The sequence below is a fragment of the Lycorma delicatula genome, chromosome 8 (assembly GCF_047948215.1).
Source record: "Lycorma delicatula isolate Av1 chromosome 8, ASM4794821v1, whole genome shotgun sequence".
Classification (NCBI taxonomy): Eukaryota; Metazoa; Arthropoda; class Insecta; order Hemiptera; family Fulgoridae; genus Lycorma; species Lycorma delicatula.
In genome coordinates, this window is record NC_134462.1 from 124449145 (window position 1) to 124469351 (window position 20207).

Consider the following 20207-nt stretch of genomic DNA (forward strand, 5'->3'; position numbering starts at 1 on the left):
TACCTCTTAACTTCTCACTCTTCCTAATAAGCCTAACATTGAGTGCTTGTTATTCATGAAGATTATTGTAATTTTCAGGAGCGATTTGTGACTACAGGTCACCTAAAACCATTATTGTTAATGGCCCTTAATATATGTGCATTCTAGTAGCACCTTTGTTTTTAATTGATTGTTTAGAAGTCAAAAAAAGTATGCTTACAAAGTTATTTGAAACAGATGACAGATGTAAAACCTATTTAAAATAATATTTTTTATTTATAGTTTTAGTAATCTTTTCCTTGAAATTTCAGTTTTTTTTTTTGTTACTTTTAAAATATTGATTTTGAAAAATTCACCGAAAACTTTTAGTATTATCCAGTTTTATAATTATATTGTGATATTTTATATTATTTCTGTTGCATGTTGCTTCATTTTTAAGTAGTTTCCTGACTGAAGTTTACTCCTCACACAGTTATAGCTATTTCAATCCAATCTTTATGTTTAATTTTACAAATTATAAATAATTTATTTATCATACATTTATTGAAATTTTTATTGTCTTGTATTTGTTTTGCCATATTTTATTTGACTGCTTTGATGCACTTCTTTATCTCTATTTGTGCCAGGCAGTCTCTAAGCTTCAGCATACCTCTTATGTCCTATATCCTCAATTTTCTGTTTTATTTACTTTAGTTTTTGGCTTCCTTTATTGTTTTTTTGCCCTTTAACTAAATTCACTAATTTTAGATGCCTCATATATATCAACAAATCTAGCAGCCTTTCCTTCTTATAGAATTCTGTCATAGGCTTCTCTCTTTCAGTCTTGTCTTGAAACATCTTCATTCTTTTAAATCCTAATTTTCAACATTCATCTGTATCAACACATTTCAACTTTCCCCTGTACTTTTATTTTCTAGCTCCCATATTGTCCATATTTCAATTATGTAATGTGCTATGTCACATATAAAAAACGTTTTTAGGAATATCTTTGTTATTTTTAAATAGATGTTTGATGCTTGCAGATTTCTTTTCCACATGAAAGTTCAACTGACAAGCACAAAAAACTAAGTAAAAAAGTTTTTCTATCCATTCTTTTCTAACATCCTAATAACAGAATGTTTCAACTTCTAGAATGTTGTATCCTACTTACGTATTCCCCGTTCTTCTTTTATATGCATTTTATTACTTTGCCTTATTTTACTTTTTTTATAAATAAATTTAAAGATGATGGTTTTAAATTCTAGACAACAAACACATTCATTCATTTTTCACTTTTGTAATAATCCAATCTTTATAAAAACACATAAATAAAACTTGTTTTTGTAAGTATAAGTTACTATTCTTAAAATCTTAAATTATTTTATTCATTTTTAGATTTGATTTAGTGATTATTTTATTTTGTTTTCAGGAACAATGACTCCTGCATCCCCATGGCCAAGATGAGGTATTCAGAAATGCCTCGAGATATTTCCTGTGATAGTCTCTCAACGCTTCGGATTATTGAGGTACTATTGTTTTGTTTTATTTTGATTTTGAGATTTTAGCTCTATTTTCCCCAATTTGAACTGTAAAATAGCCGCTTCTTATTAAATGGAGTAGCCATTTTATTTCTAAAATAAACGTGAGGTTTTCTGTTAAGAAAATTTTCAGAATAATTAAACATTAAACATAATTTTTTTTTTTTTTAGTGGAAATTATTCATGTCTGGAAATTAAATTTTTATTTTGTTATTATTATTGTTTTTATTTATTTAAGAAAAATGTTGTTACTCATTTTTGGATTTGTGCTTAATTTTAACAAAAGATTTATCGTTACGAAAAAAAAATGTAAAATTTATTTTTCTGTAAAAAAGAAGGCTTTACTTTTATTAACCTTCATTAAAAAAATAAAATATTGATTACGGCAGATTGTGATTAACAAAAATCAATAGATTACAGAAAGCTCACAGTTAAGGAAAGTAAACTTGGAACACTAAAGATTTTCAGTATTAGTTGCTCTATTGCCTTACAGAAATTCTTACGTAAAATAATTCCTTGCTCTATAGTCAATCTGCTCACCCATGTTATATACTATGTTTTTTTTTTTTTTTGTTTAACATTTTTAACTAAAGATATACTTTTTCACAGAATAATCTTTTGTTATGTGTATTATTATTCGAATAACATTTACAGTTTTTGTCTATTGTATACTAATTACAATAAAAGTATTAATTTTAATTAGCTAAATTAAGAAGTAATTTTACACATTGTGTTTATTTATATAGATTTTTAATAAACCAAACACATAGTTATGTTCATTATACATATGAAGAGGTTATTTAAATCTTTTCGCAAAAATGTGTAAATTTAGTGATTTTAAATTTTGTGATCAGACAATTGTACTAGAGGCAATATCAATAATATTTGATGGTCAAATTTGAGAAGATTAATTAATTATTGAAACTGTAGTTTTCAAATATTAAGTTGGCATCATGGTCTCTTGAGAGTGCTCCTAACATGCACTAGTTCTGACATATTGCTGCCTATATGCAGTAAACATTTTGTATAATTTTTATACAAAAAATTCCTAAAGACATGAGAAGAATTCATGAAATAAATTTGGAGTTATTTTTTAGGTTTGACAGTATGTTCGTACTAATATATTTTATGAACATAAAAACAATACAGCAATCGTAGTGAAATAAATACTCATCAAAATATTTGCTTGTATTTACATTATTTTATTGTACTATTGTTACATATTACTATTATTACTAATATTGTTATTGTTAATATGGATATTGCAATTATGATTGTATTATTATTTATTTTGTTAACTTTTGAAATGAAAAATAAGCATTAAATCAGTTGCAATATATTCTAACTCTTTTTTGTCATTAAATTTTTATTGATATTAGGAAAAATGTGAAAAGAAGAGCCCTGTAAGTGATAATGATGAACCGACTACACCTACGTTTAATGGAGACCACAGTACGTGCCTGATTCGGACACCTAAGCGCCTTCCACGGACACCTACCTCAGATTCAATTAAAAAGACCCCACCATGTTATGACAACCTTGGGTAATTAAATTTAAAATATATTTTTCATTAATGATTAATAAGAATGATTTAATTTAAAGTTATTTCTAACTTTATTTTTATAAAAAATTTATTTTAATTTATGATTTTTATAATTTAGTGAGAATTTTAAATAATTTTTTTAATTAAATGTGTAATGATTGTGTAGATCCATTAGTATTTAGATATTACTTCTGAGCAAATCCTGGGCACTTATGATGTCTATTATGTCCTGTACCTTGGAATCCAATGTAGTTTTCTCATTTATCTTAAATATTGTTGTTAGTATTGTCAATATTTTAATTAAAATTCTAGTCTGCATAAACAGCTGTGCTTAGAATTTATTTTTTAATGTTGCTAATGATATTATTTTTATTTAGCCTATTTATTTAAGATTGAGAATTTTGTAACACATTTATTTTATAATTTTTCATAAATGTAACTTTAGAAATTTGTGCTTAGATCTATTGTACCATGAAATAAGATAAATTCTGGAATATGTGTTTCATTGTACATTAAATATGGTGAAAAATTAATTTTGCTGTAGCTATTGCAAATAGTGGCATCTTATTGAGAACAAATATTCTTTTTAGCCATTTTATTCCAAATAATCAGCTTAAAATAAATGTACTAAAAAATGTATTTTTTAAATAGCTGGACTTTTTTTCTGATGAATTATTTTTTTTAATCGGATATACTTTTTTCTTGAAACAGAAATTTTCTCCAGATTAATTGTTGTAATAGTGATCTGATCAGTCATAAACATTACTATATTATTTGGTTAAAGATATCAGCTGAAACTCTGTTTATTTCTATTTAAGGTAGAAAAATCCAGATCAGTACATACTTTTTGTTTATTGCATGACACTGTTGCTTTGCTTTATATATCATCCCCCTTTTTTATTGTTAATAACCGATAATTTGTCAATTTCTTTCCGGACATTGCAGAGCTGTTGGTGTACATAATAAATCTCAGTCGCTACCTGCTAATGCGTCGCTTGCTGGAATGGGACAAGTTGTGCTTGAAGCACTTCGTATCTCTCCTGAAGATTTCGCTGCTCAGCTTACGCTTCTTGATATTGCTGTCTTCCGTGAAATTGCTCCGGATGAACTATTATCGTGTGCCTGGAATAAAAAGAATAAATCAACCGTTGCTCCGAATGTTGTTGCCTTTACAAGAAGATTTAACCATGTAAGTATTTGCACCATATTACATTACTAAATGACACTTATTCAAAATTTTCATTTATTATGTCTGTTTAGGAAACTTTAACACTAAGTCCAGTGAAAAAGTCGTAACAGTGTTATTAGGAAACTTCTTTGGGAAGTCTTTTTTTCATTCTGTAAAAAATTTAACGTTATATCTAATACTATGTTTGTACAATTTGTATATTACTAATTTTTTTACCAAATAATGGGAAGCCATGATGTGTTTATTATTGCTCAGACTGAAGTTTAAGATCCTGGAATTAAGAAAGATTCATTTGATTTGGAGTTTCCTTTATATTTACAGCATCGTTTTGTTTTTATTTTTCAATGGTATATACTCCAATCAAACATTCTTTTATTTCTTTTTATGTTAATCCTTATTTGTCTTATATATCTAAATTTGAGAGCTATTCAAATAAATTATGCTTACAGGTTGCTTGTTATTATTGTTAACTATTTTAATCTACTTTTTGATGATCAGATTTTGAATCAATTTTAATTTTATCTTTTAGATGATATTTAATATTCTTTACTGAAGTAATTTTAACGGATAGTTTCTTGAATAACATGGTGCTTTGGTGTTGTTATTGTTAGTATTGTAAGTAGGTATTCATAGTTAATTTTGCAATTTTAACTTGAAAATACTTATTTATTGATGATAAAAGAATTAAGAAAATTTTTGTATTTTAACGTCTATACTAAATTCATTAAAAATAGATACACTTCTCATCTTGTTTTACTTTTATGATCACATTCATGTAGCACAGATAATGTTTGATAGATTTATAATATGATGGCTCATTTTGTTGTGGCTAATCAGGACAAGATGATTTGAAAATTGGGTAGCCCTTTGTTGTATTTATGAGATTTAATAAATTGTAATTTATTGATTTTTTTATTATGAAATATTTGAAAATTGGTTTTTCTTAAGCATCTTTCTTTTTAATTTTTTTTTTAATATTGCTCATGTAGAAGATTTTAAACAATAAAAAAAAAATGCTTAATAAAATGATTTGTATCTATAATTTTGTGGTATATAATAAGAAAACCAGGAAAACTATTCTGCAATTCTACTGAATAGTATTATTGTTATTTATGTGTTGCATTTTAATTCATTATTAATGTGAAATCTATTTATATTTTATCATATATGAGTCAGATTTACTTATATCCTTATCATGCTTGAGTTTTTTTTTCCACTGTTTATATTTGTGAAGCGTACATCCAGATAACATGTATGTATTCTGATCATTACACATTAATATAATAATATTAAAAATGAAATAGTGAAAATTTTGACAGAGTGCAGGATGAGATCATATAATTGAAACTGCCATCAATTTACTGAAAAAAAGTATATCATCTATGTATGGAAGCAGTCCAACATATATTGATATTATTAGTGAGCAATTAAATTATTGTATGTACTGCTACAAATTGTGTAATTTATAGCTGTAATGTTTTGTTGATCTATTATATCTATTGTTTTTTATTATAGAATACTATTTAACAATTTTATCAGCCCTATTTAAGTTATGGACATTCCCAAACACCAGATTTTTCTGTAATTCATCTTGTTCATTGTTTAAAGTTTTTACAGTACCTTTATAAAAGTGTAAATTAATAACATATATTGATAAAAATTTTGTCAAATGATTAGAAGAAGACTATGTCAGATATCTTTCTTGCATTTTAAAAAATAATCATTTTTTACGTATAATGTAAACTACTCATCTGATGAAATAGTATAATAGTAGATTGCTAGATTGCTAAAAAAAAAAAAAAAAAAAAGTTAAATTATTTGTCTTACTTTACAATTGAAGTGTAAAACATTTATCGTAAATTATCCATTGTTTTTATTTGTAGTTACGTAATGCTATTTTAAATGTTAATAGAATACAGAATACAACTAAAGGGCTACACTAAACAGTTTTTATAGGAATTCAAGGACAAGATTACTCCCCATAAACCATTTACATATCATTTTTGTAATTAAATTAATGTTTTTGTTAATTTGGTTTGACTGTTTAACAAATGGTAACATTTTTGGATTTAAAATTTATTTGTTAAAAGAATAAAATCACTTTTGATGTATACTAAAAAAATGTTGTTTACGGGTAGGTGGGATATCAACAGCTCTTTTATCTTATGCAACATATGATGGCAGCTTTTTTATTCAGTGGTTTACAGAGAAAGTGGCACTTGATGTAGAGGTATATCACAGTAAAAACTAGTAAACATGAAACTGAGTTCAATGATTTTATTAGAAAAACCATTGACAGCATACAGAAAAGAACTGGCAAAAAATTTAACAAAACAGTAAAACCTTATTTCAGAAAATAGAGAAGAAAAATTGAAGAAAGCGCAAATAAAGATTGTGTATAATCCTGCATAGCAATAAAATATGGAATATTTAAAAAAATCACAACTTTACCATTATCTAGATGCGACTATGTCTAGGAAATTGGCCTCTGTCTATGGAAATGCTAAAGATAAAACTAAACGTGATTTATAAATTTATATGTAAAGACAATAATACAGTTAAGGATATGTTGAGCAAATTAAAAGAAAAATTGAAAGTAGAGTAAAGAATTAGACGCATCATAATATAGAAGACTAGAGAAATTGGCTGCTATCCAGAATTGCCTGGAAACTGACATAAAATTCATTTATTAGAAGTTATTCTTTTAAAAAATACAAGAGTCATTCAAATATAAACCAGAATTTTGCCATGTGGACTGAGGAATAGCAGTGAATATGGTGGAGCGCTAGTTAGTTGGATATATGTAGAGGGGAGCAACAGACCAGCTATGACTGTAGGTCATGTTCCCACGCCAGTAGCAGCATATTTGAGCAGGAAGTATCATCATCTGTTCCGCAACGAACTATAATTCGATTTATTGCCAACAAAAGTGTTCAAATCTTGTGAAATTTTGGCTTGACTCCAGGTAAGTTCAGAGATGCTGCCTTGTCAAAATTACATTGTTTAGACCAAAAAATTTTGAAGTGGCTGTGATGCCATGGAGAATGACAGTCACGAGCATCATCTGTGGACCAGCATCAACATTCAGGTTGTTCATGTCCTTTTGGAAGGTGACTGCTGAATAACCATTGCTGAAGTTGCATCAGAGGTGGGCATAAGTGTTGTCAGATGCTCTTGGATACAGCAAAGTGTTGGTGAGGTGAGTTCCATGTTTTCTCACTGAGGCAAATTTATATCTCCCTGTTAATATATATGTCTGTGGCGTCTGAGTCATTTTTAAGAAGAAGGAGAGGCATTTTTGGACAACTGTATTGTAACCTACAACAAAACATGGGTTTACCACTATACCCTGGAAAGCAAGAGAGAACTATGGAGTGGAGGAAAATGGGAGAGGGGCACCAAGAAATGCAAGGCCAAGTAATGCTTGTCAGCTGGAAAAGTTCTGGCAACTGTGTTTTGGGATTCAAAAGGTGTGCTGCTGATTGCATGAATTAAGGACGGTAAATGTCCATTTTATCATCCTTCATGTAGTTGTTAGATGACTGCTTATCGGACAGCTTATCGTCCAACAAATGATGCCGGCAATCAATTCGCAATGTCCTCCTCCAGATAACATATGGCTGCATACAGCTGCTCAGACTCATGATAAAGTTGTTAAAATTCATTGGAAACCTGTTGAACACCCACTGAACAGGCCAGACCTTTCACTGTGTGATATCCACATGTTTGGTTTGCTGAAAGAAGCTTTAGGAAGAAAAAGGTTCAGAGACAATGCCACAGACAAGCATTATGTGCACAGTTGGTTGTTGGGGCAGCCATCATGTGTTTTTGATGAGGGGATCAGGAAGATACCTATCCGGTGGAGAATATGTATTTCTGCTGAAGGAAACTGTATAGAAAAGTAAGATAATTTATTTGTACGAGGTAATTTATCTAATATCAATAAAGCTATGTAAACAAATTCTGGTTTATATTTGAATGACCTTCATAAGTCCCTTCAGTCATGGGAACATTAAACTGTTATCCCCAATTTTAATAGTTTGTTTATGGGCAGGGTTATCTCTTTCATTCAAGGTTCATGGTCTCTTATAAATTTTTTCTGCTCAACCTATAAAATAGGTATACATTATACACTCTGTATTAGGATTGCCTAGAATGACAACAGTTATTTCTGATTTTTCTATTTATTTTTTATTCTTATTTTAAAATTACAGCTATAATTAGTTGTTTTATAAGTGCGTATCTGTCAATTAATATTGTTTAATATTTTTTGTTTTCTGTTTTACATATTTGTGATTTAATGATTGAAATAGGCATTTAGATTTTGATTTTTAATATTTTTGTAAGTAATTTTTGGAATATAATAATGTTTTACAGCTAAATTTTATAAAATACTGTTAAATAAATAATTAAACATTACATCTTTCAAATTAATTGCATTGCAAATTTTTTTTGTTCTTCAGTTAAAGTTATGGAATAATTAATCAAAAAATTATTCTTTCAGGTCAGCTTTTGGACTGTTCAAGAAATACTCACTGGTACGTCACCAAAGCATAGAGCTGAAATAATGGCTCATTTTATCCGTATCGGAAAAAAATTATATGAACTTAATAATTTTCACTCGTTGTTTGCAATAATCTCAGGACTGCAGTGTGCTTCTATTTATAGGTATACTAGATTTGCTATTTAATATTTTAAAAAAGTATTTGTCTGTAATATGTGCACAATAGTATGTGATGTATGAGGTACTATCAAAAACAAACTGGAATGTGTTGACCGTCTACAAAATTTTAACTACTTGTTCAGATTTAAAAATTAGCGTTCAAGTAATCTTTGACATCTATATTACATCTGGTAGAGCTTAGATGATCTGAATATACATGTACATTATTTTGACAAGTTTATCTATGATTGAATCTTCATGGGAAGGATCTTATGTTGCCATGTACAGAGTTTTTTTTTAACTGGTTAGGTTAGTTTTTAAGCTCAGTGATGAGACATTCTATGTCAAGGAAAAGAAGAGTTAGATTTATAGTTATAACATAAAAAAAAGTAGTAACTATCTTTCTCAGGGGAAGTGCCTTTACTCTCCGAAACCCAGGAAGCATGGTAAGTTAAGAGTGCAGCATGAAGTTTGTTAATTTTTGTTTTATTTTTTAATTTTAAGAAGGTTGTGATCTGTGAATTTCCTTCTTGTAATCGGTTAATATAGGTTAATATGACAGTTTGTTTTGGCTGTAGCAGGACTTCTTTTGATAAAAGGCTAAAATTGCTGTACTACAGAAAGTTCTGAACCATTGTAATTCTTCATATGTCTTCCATAGCAGAAACATTTTTAGTAAAATAACTGCCATTCTAAATCCTCTTTCTCTCCAAATTTTGCATTTTATCCTTTTTGTTTCAAAATCAAAGCAGAAGTAAGCAGTAGTGCTTTGACATCATCAAGGAAGTAGAAGCGAAATTATGACTGCTACTTGATGCAGGTAGAAATAAAGAATTTGTGGAGAGGATCAGAGAAATAATAGAATCAATATATTGGACCAAAAAAGAACTAATTTGAAGGAAATAGAGTACAGAGATTTTTATCACTTAAGCTTTAAAATTTTTTTCCATTAATCTGGTTTCATTTTGCTTACATGCTTGTGTATTTTATAATAGTGCTACTGTTATCTTTTGGTATTTGAAAGATATTTCTTTTAAATACCAAAAGAAATTTCTACTTAAATTGCTACTTAGATCGTCCCTTTGTGTTCAACTATCAATTGTTTTTATTTTCTATAAATGTTTCTTTGTACCCTAAGATATCTTTATACTTTCAGAAAAAGCATCCATCTCCTAATAATTTTTATCAGATGATACAAATCAGTTAAGATATGCTCCATACTGTTTGTCTTTATTTTCCTTTGTGTGTTATTTTTTGTTTTTAGCATCTAATTTCTATAAATTGATTTGTCATTATATGTTAGTGCGTGTAGTTTAAATGCCTATGTAGAAAGATTAATTCAGTAGTAATCTACTTAAACCATTATTTAGTAATTTACAGCCATATTATTGTTATGTGTTATATGATTTTGTTTTAGTTTATTTCCTGATAGCGTAACTTTTCATTACTTTTTATGATTATTATTACATTTTTCAACTTAATATCTTCTTTGAAGAGTCAGAGTTATGTTAAATGTTGAATCTAGTTGTGAGGATGGATTAAATGTCAAGAGTAGTCTCATAGAAATCTTTAACATTAATCTATAATGTTTTGAAATAGCCAACAAAAAAAAAACATTTCTGGTAGGTAGATATTTTATTAGTATAAAAAACAAATTAAAAAGAAGGTTGTTGTATATTTAACATAAGTTTTGTACTATTTTAGAAGTATATATTTATATAATAGTATAGAAATAATTGTTTTTCTTAATATTTTAGGTTATCAAAGTCTTGGAGTTACCTTTCAAAAAAGGACAAACAAACATTCGACAAATTAGCAGAGGTTTTTTCTGATGCAAATAATTGGAAGAATTTGAGAGATCATATGGAAAGCCTGAAACTGCCTTGTATACCATATCTGGGTAAATATGGTGTTTAAAGTTTAATATAGGTTTTTTATTCTTTTTTTTCTGAAATGTTTGTTAGTATTTATGAACTGTAATAAAATTTTTCTATTATACAGTAATTATATTAAAAGTAACAAATAACAAATTCATTAAAATGTTATTGATATATATTATTTAACTTAGAAAGTGACATTGGATTTACATTATTTAATGACAGTAAAAGTAATACTCTATGTACTTGGGTATGACATGCCCTCACATAAGATACACCTGAAAAATAATGATAAACATTAATACTTAAAAATTTCACTTCCTTTTTATTTATTCTTTGTACAGTAAAAGTTAAATACTAAATTATGTATTTTAAAATTAAATTATCATTAAATACTAAATTGTAGACAAACATTACAGTACAATTGATAAATGCTAAAAATACAGAAACATATGTAGGGTAGCTACATATGTCTTGGATAAAAAAAGAACATATTGTAGCAACATTGTATAGTCATTTTAAAAGACAAGCAAGTTAATATGGTAAGTCTGAAGAAGGATTCTTACCTGATTTTTAATCTTCATTGTTATTTAAATCTTCAACTTCACAAGGGACATGATCATCTTTGTTGCCCTGTACAACAGAGTCTTCACTTCCATCTAGGCTGTTAGCGTTACATCTATTGAAACTTAACAACCAAATTACATGAAGTAAGATCCCTTGCATCAAGATCCACTCAGCACATTAATGTTAAATTCTGCTTTTTCAGTCATCCTGTAGGAGTCGTTTCGTGGACTGTAGTCGCCATCCACTCTGAATAAAAATATTTCAAATGGGCTTTGAAAGGCCAATTAATACAAACATTGAGTGGCTGGAGTAATGCTGTAAATACAAATTTGCACCGTTTTACTTTCTTGATGATGTCTTTTTTACTTAGTCTGATACCTCTGTCCACAGAAACTGTCAATACTAACATATTTCAATTAAAAAAAAAGAAAAAAAAAGGGTTTGCCGCTCCAACACATTTTACCTATCCTAAAACTAATGCATTAACTATTCATCCTTTTTCTTAGCGCCAAACTAAGACACCAGCAAGTAATTTTTCACCCTTTGTAAGGGTTTTTTTTTTAATAAATCTAATTTTTTTAATAATAAAGAGTGGACATTCTTTACCTTTTGCTGGTACAACATGATTGTACATCACTGTTTTTCATAACCACAAGTATGCATGTGAACAGTTTTATCACTGACAGCATTAATCTTTAAATCTTTTGGCATGTCAAAATAAACTGGTGTTTGATGTAATTTCCTATCTATCCCATTAAAAAACTTGTTTTCTTGTCATAACATTGAAGGCAAATAATTTTTTCTCAGTCATCTGGCAAACATTGCATGTACGTGTTTTTTTTGTCTTCAGTCATTTAGTGGTTTGATGCAGCTCTCCAAAATTCCTTATCTAGTGCCAATTGTTTAATTTCAGTATACCCCCTACATCCTATATCCCTAACAATTTGTTTTATATATTCCAACCGTTGGCTGCCTGCACAATTTTCCCTATCTACATGTCCCTCCAATATGAAAGCGACTATTCCAGGATACCTTAATATGTGGCCTATAAGTCTATCTCTTTTTTTAACTATATTTTTATTTCTTCATCGATTTGCCGCAACACCTCTTCATTTGTCACTTTATCCACCCATCTGATTTCTAACATTCTCCTATAGCACCATATTTCAAAAGCTATGCGTGTACCTCCTATTCATTTATTAATAATTATGCCAACCCATCGGGTTGGTCTAGTAGTGTACTTGTCATTACAGATCAGCTGATTTTGAAGTTAAGAGTTCTAAGGTTCAAATCCTAGTAAAGAGTTACTTTTATGCGGTTGATTACCAAATTGTGGATACTGGTGTTCTTTGGTGTTGGATTTCCATTAACCACACATCTCTGGAATGGTTGATCTGAGACTGTACAAGATTGCACTTCTTTGCATTCATACATATCATCCCCATTGATCCTCTGAAGTAATACCTTAACACTGGTTCTGAAGGCTAAACAGAAAAAGAAAGAAGTTCATACTATTCATAAAACAAGTTAACCATTTTCAACTTTGTTTTAGATTCAGTATTTGAAGTTTTCTAGCAAATTTGTGTGGCTTTTAATTGTGCCATTTCTGTTGAAACAGCAAATCCTTGCTCGCGTATGTCAAATGTAAGAAAACAATTTCTTGTCTACTTGAGAAAACTTCTGAATTCTGAGTTAAATGCTCTTCTACTTTTACTACTATTCATAACCTTTTCTTCCTTTCTCCAGTCTCTTATATACAAGTCTGGAATGTTATATTTATGGCCTGCTGCATGGTTACAGATCACCTCAGCTAAGCTAATAACTTTTTAATTTTTCACCGACCGTAAATGAACACAAACGTTCTACAGAATTCAATTTTACTAGTTTACTTAAAGTACAAACTGGAAAAACTTAGTATAAATACAAACTGAACACACAATACTCTACTAAAACAAATTGAATTCTGTTGTGTATTTAGTCGAGACAACTTGTGTCCTATACAAAAATACAGACAGATGAATAATAAATGTTATAATAACTGGAAATGTGGAGATAAACAAAAATGCTATGACAAAATTTTATGTATAAACTGGCAATTACAATTCAGCCTACATAACAGATGTGACACATTACTGATTTACAATCATAAGTAATTAGAGTACATGCTACAAGAGGTTAATATATTATATCACAAAATGTAGTTCAATGGTAATTACAGATACTGGATCCTTAATTGGAAATCTCTGTGTACAACATGCACCCATAGATTTCATGATGGTTTTAAGAAAAAAGGTGCCTGTCATATGCAAGTAAATAAGGTATTTCAGATTATCTGTAGATTATTAAATGTAATGATTATAATGACTCAAATAATTATGAATTGGATATTACCTCTAAATGCGTTTCAGGTGATTTAGTGGACAACTGTAATAATAAAAAATAAACATGTGCTGTAAAAACATGCTCTTGGAACTAAGTAATTCCATTGGAAGATAAAACTTAAATTTTAGTGCATGAGATGTGATCCTTAGAATATCCCACCACAAAAACTTGTCAACAACTGAAACAGCTCTATACGAAATATATGCCTTGTTATAAAAAAATCATTAAATAGACCTACCAGTACAGATTTTTTTACTGCTGCCACTTTTAAGGTTTATTTACACTTGGCTAGCTGTGAATTTAATTGTGACCTACTCAGAATTTAATTTTACTCAAAATTAATTAGAACTCAAAATGGAGAAAGGTGATCCAGAGTAAGGAAATAGGTGAATGAAGAGAAAGGTTGAGTTCATATTGGAACACAAGAAAAAAGATCTGAAATCCATTCCATATTTTTCAAGTTCCCGTCCTGACCACAACCCCCTTGAGAGACTGGATTACTTTACCCAAGGTCAGACAGAGTACCTGTGTTATTGATCAAAAGTTTTATATGGATCAGATAAAATATATAATGAAACAAAACCTGCTTTGCCTTCAAAAACTAAAATGCTGCCCAAGAACAAGCTTAAGTGCATTAATGAACAATTTTATGTATTCCAGGAATTGTATGGTGTGTGGAGTGATAAAAGTGGAATATAATGTGTTCAGCCAGACTTTCCACCACAATAAAGAATGTTTTCATACTTTGCAATTACACATTTAATATAAAGTAACTTACATAAATACTTTGTAGTAGTTTAGGGCTATAACTCAAATGCAAATTGTGTTTACTAAAGATCTATATTTTAAGAAATAAGTAACAGAAATTATGTATTAAAAGACTGGTTATTTTTTTCAGGTGTTTTCCTTACTGACTTAGTTTATATAGATATGGCCCATCCACATACACATTCTGGTATTGAACCAGAGCAACGTAGACATAAGATGAATAATATATTACGTATTGTTGCTAATCTTCAACAGTCACAATATCCGTCGCTTGTTACATTACCACATATACAACGCTACCTCCGCTCTGTACGATATATTGAAGAATTGCAAAAATTTGTAGAAGATGATCAGTATAAGTAAGTTTTTTTTTTGTCTGGTTGTAATGTAAGTGATAGGTATACAACTAATTCTTGATTATTTGTGGATAATTTAGATGGTAATTAATAATCTATGAGTAAATTATCCTAGCAATACAATAATATTAAAACTATTTTAGTAATGGTTCACCTTGCAGATGTAATCTATATCAGTATAACATCTATCACTATAACAAGCTATAGCATAAATTATATAAATAATTTATAAATTGAAATTCAGATGAGTTATAAAATAAATATGTTTTTTTAATAAAAGACAAAACAAAAACATTACTCTTTTTAAATAATATTTAACCATTTATAACATATAAATAGCCAATAAAATATTAAATTAATTAATTAATAAAAATATATCAGCTTAGATTACTTGTAAGAAAGTAGCTGTTAATAAAATAAAATGTGGTAAACAAAATAGAAAAATATTGTATAAAGATGTGACCAATAGAAGTTTTAAATAAACACTGTTAGGAAAAACTATAAGCATGCAATTATGTCAAACAAAAATCTAATTACTCGTATCACATACAAATTCAAACACTTTTTATAAAATGGGGATTATAAGTAGTATTTTGAAGTTAATTATAAGAAATTATGTCATACTCTTAAAGAAATTACATAGAGTAATAAATGATAATGCAGACATAATAAATTATTTTTTTAAATTTGACTGCTACAACTGAATCAGAAAGATAGTAAATTTAATCAATTCATTTTAGTTTAAAATTGATGACCAAATCATTAGGTCTAGAATCTATAAAAATATGAAATATTAGCAGTTGATAATAAATGTTCTACTACAAGGTAGGAGATAAATGTTTCCTTCCTACAATTTAAAGTTTTATTATACTTTAAATTTTTAATATAGTCATCTGATGATGTCTCTACAAAACACACATGAGCATCTGCAAAATAATTAATATATCTTTATATTTAAGTAATAATTTTAGTAATTGATGTTCAGGTTATGTTACATCTGATTATGATGAACTGAAGTAAAATATCCATTGTCGAATAAAATCATGTGCTGCTACATTATTTTGTTAATATGCATTTTTCAAACTGACTGCGTGTGATGATAAATATTATGTACTGGGCAAAGCTTTAAACATGTTAAAGTTATTATAGTAATAACCTAGCACTATAGTTAATATTTGCACTATTAACTATACTACAGAATGACTTGCAATTTTTTTAATTTGTGAAAGGGAACAGCTAAACCTCAACATGAATAAATTCACATATAAATTAGTATTGAGTCTATTTTATTTTTATTCTTCATTCTAAAAGAATGTAAAAGTTTGATCTAATGACATTAATAAGGGTATTTGTTTATGATTTTTCTTCTTTGTCCAGTATCCAAAATCAGCTTGACTGGTGAACCAGAGGTTATCATTTTATCGCACTCTTTTCACTCTTCTTCTAATATTACCCTCATTATATACCTCTACTTTCTAACTATGGTTAGCCTTCATTTCTAGGTCTACCTTTGGTCTCATTCCTACCATCTCCTGTAACAACATTCCTGCCACTTTTCCTGTTTCTCATCTTATTTACATATTAAATTTCTCTCTTTTTTCCCAACTTTTCCATTCAAGGAACTAATGTCATTCCTAATTTTGCTACATTTTGTTTTCATTTAGATTCTTTTTTCTTTGTAACTCTATGCAAGAGTCCATCTTGTCATGCATGTCTCTGTTTCATAAATAAAAAATGGGACATTGTAAGTTTTATATACACTCCTTACTTCTCATTAGTATACTGTGATAAAAATGCTAGTTTCTGCATCCTCATTTCAATCTCCTTATCTGCTTTTTCATCTTAGGTGAGTACATCCCTAAACATTTAAAACATTAACATTTCATTCCTTTTTTTCTATTTTCTCTTCTCTTTATTTTCTTTCTAATCAAACCATCACCTTTCCTTTTTCCTAATCTATAATTCTCATCGCATCTCATTTTTTATTATGTTTATGTGGTCATTTATGATTCCATTCATGCAAGTATTTATGCATAAATTATAATACCATCTGTAAAAATATATATGTAAACGATAAACATAAGTTAAATTTATTAATTTTAATCATTTTTGATTTTCAAACTTTCTTACCACTTGTCATTATTTTTCTTTTAATTTTAAAAGAGTTTGTAAAATTTTATCTTCTTGTTTAGAAATCTTGTAGTAAATATTAAATCATTGATAAATTGTGATAGAGAATAAGTTTAAGTTTAGAGGAGAATTAATAAAGTAACTCATTTATGATTGTCTGAATTTAAAATTTTAGCTATTCAAAAAGTTGTTTGATTAGTTACGATTATTTTCTAACTATGTAGGACCTATATTAAAATTATCAAAGATTTAATTTTTACTAGATTTGTATATTGAAATTTAACTAAGTTGCTGGATTTCATTGTTTGTTTTTGTATGAAAATTAATTTTTCTCTTCTTACCAAATGTAGGCTTTCGTTGAAATTAGAACCTCCATCACCAGCTCCAAGTTCCTCAAGTTCAAAAGAATCTGTCTCTGATACGATGTTTGCTGTAGCATCACTTAATTTATCACCAGCTAAAGTACCATTAAGATTACAACCTGTTACCAAATTTGTTCCGGGTCATCGCAAGTGTCACAGCTTGGGCACCAAGTAAGTCTTACACTTGTTTATGAAATGAAGTACAATATTTATTTCATAGTTATTTTCTGTTATTTACAAATTATTTTATCCATTTAAAATGTTTGTGTATGTACACTTTTTTAATAAAGTTTACATGAATTTAATTTGTGGTTCTAACCTAATTTATTTTAACTTTGTTAATCTATAATTGTTTTTTATGTTGTCTGTATACTATAATCCATTTTTTGCTTTTCATTTTGACATTATGTAATTAATAAGTTTGTCTATGAACTTTGAAGGCACATATTGATATCTGTATTTATTTTCTATTAGGAAGGTAATGGATTTATATCAAGAGAAGCAGTTATGGTTAAGTGGTTTCTTTTAGTCATTTATAGTTTAATTTTTAAGGAAAATACCCTAATATAATGTATCATTATATTTGTGTTGGGTTTAATAAAATCACCAAAGATTTAATTTTATTGTTCATAAGTTGTAAACGTATACAAAGTAGTTCCTTTGAAACTACATTTTTAACACTTTATTTTATATTAACTAATATTTAAAAAGTAGTTTAGTTAGTTAACACTTGTTCTTATGATTCTCAACTAAAGTTGTAGCATTAAAAATATTTTAATAAGATATAAGAGAGTTCTTATGGTTATAATTATGTCTTGTAATTTTTCTTCTGAAACCTGTGTTCTATTGAAGATTCTTATTTGTTTCTTTTGTGGATAATGCTCCTTCTGTTACTAACACTATGATGATTGGATCATCTGTTTCTGAATTGTACTCAGCTCTGAAATCTTTTTAGTTCTGTGACCTATTATACGTGTATTGCAATTTCAGAAAGTGTGAAAATGACATGTAAAATAGCACCTATTCCATGGGTTATTATTTACTAAATAAATAATCTGAAATTTACATTTTAAAAACTTAAGTTTCTCGTAAGTTTTAAAATTATTGTATTTAATTTTTATTTATTTAAAGATTTAGCACTGATATGATTCTATCATAACTTGCTAGCTTCACCTGACAAAAGAAACATGTGGTTCATTCAAAAATGTTGTTTATTATCTTTCAATATTACTTCTTATTGACTGTTTACTTAACTATGCTGTCATTACACGGTTATTGAGAATAAAGATATCTCTTACTTTTGTTAATGTGTAAATATTGTGATGCCTGCAGTAATAATAATTTCAGTAATATGCATTTCAAATATATACTGTAGTGCTGGGAATAGATATGAGTTGTTTAGTTATGGTGTCCCGTTTAAAAATAAGTTGTGGTATGACCTGGTACTTGTTGCATTCAGTAAAGAAGATACTAAGAATCATTATTAACTATACTAATAATAATATTTTTTATTTTTTTTTTTATTTTAATAATATATATAGTTATACTGGTGTCTTATGAAGAAACAGAAATAATTTCATGGGTGAAAATAAATAAAATATGTATAAACAAATCCAGAAATGCTGTTTTTAAGTTGTGCCTAGCAAAATATTTTGCTTGATATGTGCTCTAATGGTAAAATAGATAACTGGAATTCTTTGGAGAGGAATTACGGAACAAATTATTGGTTTTATATGTTTATTACCTAGAAAGTGTTAAATAAAAGATTGTTTTTATAACTATATCTTTAATAGTTTCTGTTGAAAAATACTTTTTTTAGGTTTGACATAAATTTATTTTAGTTAAATTGACAGTAATTAAAAGAAACTTTGCAACAATTTGTACAGAATTTTATTTGAGAAAATTTACATATGTAAAAATAAACTGAAAACAAATCAAAGGTTTAAGAAATTCTACTTTTACTTTTGAAGGAAAAAACTGAAAAGTTGTATAATTTTAAAGTAAGCCGAAAATGTTTTCAATAATATAAAAAAAAATTAGAAACATTAGTAGAAACAAAATTTACAACTAAAAACAGATAAGAATAAAATAGCTTATTATTAACTTAATTAAACAAATTATTCAAAATGTTACCTTTTTCCAAAAGATACACACTCCCTGTAAGGAATCCATAAATTAATGGTTCAATAACTCTGTTATCAATAACAGAGTTATCAAACATGACACCTAAGCTGAAAAGTAATTTCTGCTGTGCCATATGGGTTTTTAGTTTGTAGATGATAATTCCTTGAAGAAATCGCCTATCAGTAAGAAAAATAGAAGTTGCTTTGTGGCTGTTGTCATAGTTAATGACAAATTTTTAACTTCAATGCAAGATTTCTAGATAATTAATCTTGAATGTTTACTGAATAAAAAGGTTAAGGTATTTCGTTACAAATTATTGGCATACTTTTATGTATAACAAACCCGAATGTTGGGAAATTATATAGTGCTAAGTCCTGGTTAAGTTAAACGTTTGATTCATCTGTTTTTTATAGCTCTTCCAAGATTTCAGTGTTTAACATCACACAAATTCATACGCTACAGTAAGATGTTTTTCATTGTGTGTATGCGTGTGGGTGTGGGTGTGTATCAGTTAATATCTTTGTGCACGATTTTTCATAATAGCTCAGTTTTTCAATCAAAACTTCATAAATCAAAGATTGTGAAACATCAATTCTTACTCGATGAAGTGCTACTATTTGGGGAAAACATTAATTTTTAATAAAAGTCTTTAACATTATTTGTGTAAGTTTATTATTTTATTTTTTAATGTAACTTAAAAATATTACTGTTAAACATTATATATTTTTTTTAATGTATGTGTGTTTTTAA

The 20207-nt window shown here is 28.0% G+C and overlaps 1 protein-coding gene across 4 annotated transcripts in view; it reads left to right on the forward strand.

Moving 5' to 3' along the window:
- Positions 1 to 20207, forward strand: part of RalGPS (Ral GEF with PH domain and SH3 binding motif) — a 63962-nt gene that overhangs the window by 13820 nt on the left and 29935 nt on the right. For all 4 annotated transcript variants that reach the window (XM_075374007.1, XM_075374006.1, XM_075374005.1 and 1 more), the window contains 7 exons: positions 1388 to 1484; positions 2876 to 3039; positions 3985 to 4228; positions 8733 to 8896; positions 10649 to 10791; positions 14616 to 14844; positions 17322 to 17504. In XM_075374007.1, the coding sequence (XP_075230122.1) occupies positions 1410 to 1484; positions 2876 to 3039; positions 3985 to 4228; positions 8733 to 8896; positions 10649 to 10791; positions 14616 to 14844; positions 17322 to 17504 (1202 nt within the window). In that variant the 5' untranslated portion in view covers positions 1388 to 1409. The remainder of the gene's footprint in view (positions 1 to 1387; positions 1485 to 2875; positions 3040 to 3984; positions 4229 to 8732; positions 8897 to 10648; positions 10792 to 14615; positions 14845 to 17321; positions 17505 to 20207) is intronic.